The 5,272-nt window shown below is 45.5% G+C and overlaps 1 protein-coding gene across 1 annotated transcript; it reads left to right on the top strand.

Moving 5' to 3' along the window:
• The first annotated feature begins 753 nt into the window (after window positions 1-753).
• On the top strand, window positions 754-3,768 carry LOC136948037 (bifunctional protein GlmU-like). The gene is made up of 3 exons (XM_067242298.1): window positions 754-938; window positions 2,824-3,009; window positions 3,409-3,768. Exons 1-3 carry the CDS (start codon window positions 936-938, stop codon window positions 3,649-3,651), a joined length of 432 nt encoding a protein of 143 aa, XP_067098399.1. The 5' UTR covers window positions 754-935; the 3' UTR covers window positions 3,652-3,768.
• Window positions 3,769-5,272: the final 1,504 nt, after the last annotated feature.

The following is a 5,272-nucleotide window of genomic DNA, read 5'->3' as shown; positions in this document are numbered from 1 at the left end:
TCTTCAGGGTAAAATTATGTTTCAGTTTTATAATAGGTCTAACTCACATTTGACTAAACATGACTGTACAAGTGTTTTTTACTTCCTTCATTTCTTTAATCAGAGCGCCATCTAGGGCCTATAAAGTGTGTTACATGACAGAACCAAAGAACCATAGGGGTTAAGGTGTTTTCATTATCAATGGATACCAAGCTGATTACACAAATCCACTCTAAAAGCTTTTACATAACATTCACCTCAATTCATTTACTTTAGCCAAATAAAGGATGAATATATATTCTAGAATATTTACATAAGCCTATATTCTTACCAGCATTTAGAGAAACTTCTATTTCAAATGTATTTTATTCTGTAAAGCATTGAGGACAAACATACAACTTTAATCTTAACATCAGTAAAAGGTCAGCCCTTCTAAGCTGACGTTTAAATAGTTAAATAGTTAGTCTAAAAAAAGCCTAGTTGGTTAGATTTTTTTAAATTATTATTATTTATCTGTCAATAAATGTAATTTCCAACATGACATAAGGTCATCAAATAGCTTGCAGACTACTATTTTCTTTTATTAGAACGAATGTTTTTCTAGACACTCAGCACAGAAGATGACTATTGAAACCTTCAGTTTCAATGAAATGAAAGAAGTCGATGGGAGGTGCTTTTGCTGCCAAATTGGATTATAAGCTTTTCAACAGCAGGTGGCAGTATAGGCCAGTTCGAAGTCAGACCCGACTTCGGGTCAATTTTTCCTTTGCTGTCTGCTCTATTGAGCTTTAGGGTTCACATTTGTCCCCTGAATTGTGAATACTTTCATAATCAGAGTTCTAGTCATTAGGCTACTCGTTTTACCCTACTATTTGGCTTTGAAAATAAAATCTAGTGTGTAACTGTTCGAAGACACGTGGCACTCGTACTCAAAGCAAACATATCGTCATCTGGATATGGTACGTTTTCTAATGTTTTGAGTTTATAAAACGTTTTGCATCAGTTTGATTCCGCGCATATTTGTGCAATTTGTATAATACTGAATATAGCAAAGTCATACTGAGTGTTTACCAATAACACTTGCAGTTGACACCCCATACGCTTATAGCTGGCCTATAGTGAACACGTACATTGTCTTCATGTAAATTTTGTCGGAAAATATTTACATATATTAGAATTACCATAGTTTTACACCGAGCTGTAAAAGCCTATGACGTGAGATAGTGAAGGAGAGCTTCTGTTTACCAACTGATAGATGTTGCATTCGGGGCGGGCAAATGTTGGAACTTGGGTGGATGGTTGCTGGTCGATTGTTATTTATATAGACAGCTAGGCGAGTCTTTATGAATCATTAAAAAAAAAAAAACTCCATGACGTTGCAACGGAAGCGGAGTATAATCTGTTTTCATGTTCTTTCAAAGTTGTTTTTGTTCCATGGAAATGTAACTATTGTCAATGTTTGTAGTCTTTACATAATCAAGCACACTACAACCGCTCGCTGACATTTGTTCACATGAAATATTTGGATTGTCGCGATCACCCGGTTACACAAGTGTTTATTTGTGGTGATACACGAGAGAGAATTTGGGGTAGATGAGCAAGAGACGCACCAGAGAGGTGCTTCACAGAGGGGCGATAATTATGTGCTTTCACTGCCTGCAGTCATCAGGGGCCTCTCTTCTCAACACTGTTCTGTGATAAGGCAGAAAGACAGTTCAGAGTCAGGTTACAATCACTGTTGTTGTTTCAACAAAAGCACCCTTTCCATGTGTTTGAAGCCGTTTATGTCAAACCAAGAATGTGTCAAATAAAAAGGCAGACATGTGAACCATGGTCTGTTTGTTTTTATCTCATCCACAACATCTCTCTGACAACGGTCATGTTTTGAATGGGTCAGGTTGCATTGCTCGAGCAAACAGACTCTGCCGACATCTATCAGGATATATTTTCCCCTTCCATAAAGAGAGTTATGGATTCGGAGGTCTTCGAGGTGGTTAGCTAGATTTGCGTGTGTCAGGGGACCACGTCTTCACTCCGGGTTACGGGGTCAGACTCGTATTTAGTTAGCCGTAATGATCCTGTTAAGGCCATGAATGGACCACCATCTAAGCGAGCGTGTCTTTCTCAGCCCACGCCTCTCCCCTCCTCCCCTGCCTCTCTTCTCTACCTCTCTTCCTTTTTGCCCAGGATGTGAACTGTGATTAATTGACTTACAGAGGGGCTCAATGACTCTCCCCAATGACATGGCCACAGTCAGCCCCTACACCAATAGAGTCCCGGGTCCAGAGGGAGAGAGAGAGAGAGAGAGAGAGAGAGAGAGCGAGATGAAGGGATTGGATGACGTTTTGGGGCTTACAATGCTACAGCTGGTTCCCGGGGCAGGACCCAGGGCTGAAAAGCCAAGCCTCCAGGTGGCTCATGGGGCTTTAGTCTGTTCAGTGTTGGATAGCCTCCCATTTGCGAGATGAGCATCGACGAGCGTGCTGAAGTGATGTAGGATGAACTGCAAGCCGTTCAAGGAGTACGTTTTCCAGACCCTGACCTGGGTTTTGCTGGAGTGATGCTGGAGTCCTTTTTGTTTGGGCTGTCTCTGGTCCAATAGGATCGGGCCTTGACTGTGCGAGTGTCATGTACCTGTAACGTACCACCAACCCTCTGTTTCTCTCTCCCTACTTCCCTCCCCTTTGTTCCATCCCTTTCTCTTCCTATCTCTCTCTCTCTCCCTCCCACCCTCTCTCTCCCTTTCCCTTGTTCTCTCCCTCCATCTCTACCTCCCTCTGTCTGCCTCTCTTTCTCACTTTCCCTCCCTACCTCCCCCCCCCCCACCCTCTCTCTTTCTCCCAGGCGTCCTCAGGTTCCTCCCTCCGGGTCCATGCCCTGCGTCTGGGCCCGGGTCAGGAGCTGCTGAGCAGCCTGCTGGCATTGGTGGAGGAGAGAGGCCTCAGAGCGCCGTTCATTATCACCTGCGTGGGCAGCGTAACCAAGGCAACGCTCCGGCTGGCAAATGCCACCACGGAGAATACCAATGAGGTATAGGCCGGGCCCGACCGTTGGTTTGCAGACATGCCTGTGCTGACGCTGCGGTTAGCTGCTCTGAACAAATAAAGGAGGGTTGTCACTTACTCCATGTTTAGTACTCAAAAGGGGTTTGGGCTGGGAAGGGATGTCTACTGTATCATTGAGGCAATAGATTTGAAAACTGGACCTTTAAATCCTTACATAGAATATATATTGGCGTTTGTGTGTGGTGGCTTGTGTGTCAAACTTGAAAAATGCCAGAATGAAAGACTTACACGTTTGACCCCTTATTTGTTTTTTCAAAGTCGTATTAAACACACGAGGTACATTGTCAAGTTCTTCCGTGGTATCCCCAGTGCAGTACAGCAATGTGTGATCCCGAAACCCGGCGTCCCTCTGTCCTTCCGTCAGGTGATCCACCTCCGGGAGCGTTTTGAGATTGTGTCCCTGGTCGGTACGCTGAACAAGGAAGCCCACTTGCACGTGTGCCTGGCTGACAAGGACGGGAGGACAGTGGGAGGCCACGTGCTCGGTGACCTGGAGGTGTTCACCACGGCCGAGGTGCTCGTCGGCGAAGCCTCCGACCTGCACTTTGACAGAGAAATGGACGATCGCACGGGCTACCCAGAGCTGGTCATCAAGCCACGCTCTTAGAAGCACCGGAGGTCGTGGTCGGATTTCACGGCAATCGTAGTGTATCACAAGAGAAAGAGAGATGAAAGTATCCCGCTGTGCTTGACCACTTAATAAATGGAAACCGTTTTTTCCTCATAGTATTGTTAATGGTATTTGGGATGTAGTCTTTTGTAGCACACATGCTTCCCTACTATCATGCTGTTTGTACATTTCACCTGTAGGCACACACACACACTCAGACTGACAGACTGGAAACTGACACGCTTCACTAAAAACAGGACCCTGGAGAGAGCTGACAATCTCATCCGACATGTTTACGTGCAGGACAACAGTAGGCAGAAGAGCCAACCAGAGAAGCCCTCTGTTGTGTTGTGGCGTCTCTGTTTCCACATGTGTAGACTTCACTATGGTTCTTTGTCTCACAGTGAAAGGGAAAGGAAAACGCACCCATTTCACAGTAATTAAATAGATATTCAACCACCTATTGTTCCCCATCCTCAGCTGATGTGAACAGACGCCCCCCAAATTCTGGACGGCGGAGCGCCTTTTGTACCTTAACACCTTCCGCAGAACAGATGACTAATGATGTAACACCCAACAGCTGTGGAGGAAACTGTTCCCCCCCCCCCCCCCCCCCCAAAAAAAAAAAAGCTTGTCCCTTTTGCGGAGCAACCAATGAGAGCGTCTCCCCCGGTCTGCAAGTGTTCCGCTAATAGATGTTTAACTAAACCCCGTCTTTTCAAACGCTCTGACCCCCTGGTTGCTGGGAAACAATGGGAGAACTCCCAAAGGATTACCAGTGACCTCCACACCGCCCGGAAGAAAGGAGCCTGTGCTCCGCCTGTCTTGCAAACAGAGGGAGGGAGGTATATGGTGATGGGAGGGGCCAGGGGAGTGGTAACAACCTTTTGATGGAGCAGAGTTTGCATAGACAGCCTCTAATTGGACCCCATGCCTTGCTCCGACCGAGGACGAGCCAGTTAGAGACAACTTTCATCACGTATTCAAGCTGGGTGCACGCACGAGCGCGCGCATGTGTGTGCGCGCGGGTGTCTGTGAATGTTTGGATTTGAGAAAGAGAAAAAATAGTGAGAAAGTAAGGGGAGGAAGGAAGAGAAGGCCACATTGTTAAAATGCGTGCCTTCAACTCTGTTTTATGCACTGCGAGTTCTCTCTCTCTCTGTCTCTCTTTCTGTCTCTCTCTCTCTCTCTCTCTCTCTCTCTCTCTCTCTCTCTCTCTGCTGTCCTTACTCTCCTCCTTGCCTTCATGCCCGTGGTGCTGAAAGCCTGTACCTGTATATGAAGTGTTTGGCTACTGAGTGAGAGGTGCATTAAATTGTTTAACAGATTAGAGTTGATGATGACTCATGGAGTCAACTACATGTGAAGCTCAGTACTACAATACATTAACAAACTGCTCCTTTAGCTCCCTGATGCTCTTACACACGGGACACGTTTAGATTCATTTAGAAATCTGCACGTTCTTCTTTCATAGAGGTAAATCAAATCAAATCAAATTTATTTGTATAGCCCTTTTTACACGCAAGCATGTCACAGAGGGCTTCACATATGCCCATAGAACTGCCCCTCAACCAACCTAAACCCTCAAAGAAGACAAGGAAAAACTCCCAAAAAAACT

The sequence above is a fragment of the Osmerus mordax genome, chromosome 8 (genome assembly GCF_038355195.1).
Source record: "Osmerus mordax isolate fOsmMor3 chromosome 8, fOsmMor3.pri, whole genome shotgun sequence".
In the NCBI taxonomy this organism is placed as follows: domain Eukaryota; kingdom Metazoa; phylum Chordata; class Actinopteri; order Osmeriformes; family Osmeridae; genus Osmerus; species Osmerus mordax.
Note: the sequence above shows the minus strand (reverse complement) of the source record. Positions and strands in the feature narration are given on the sequence as shown.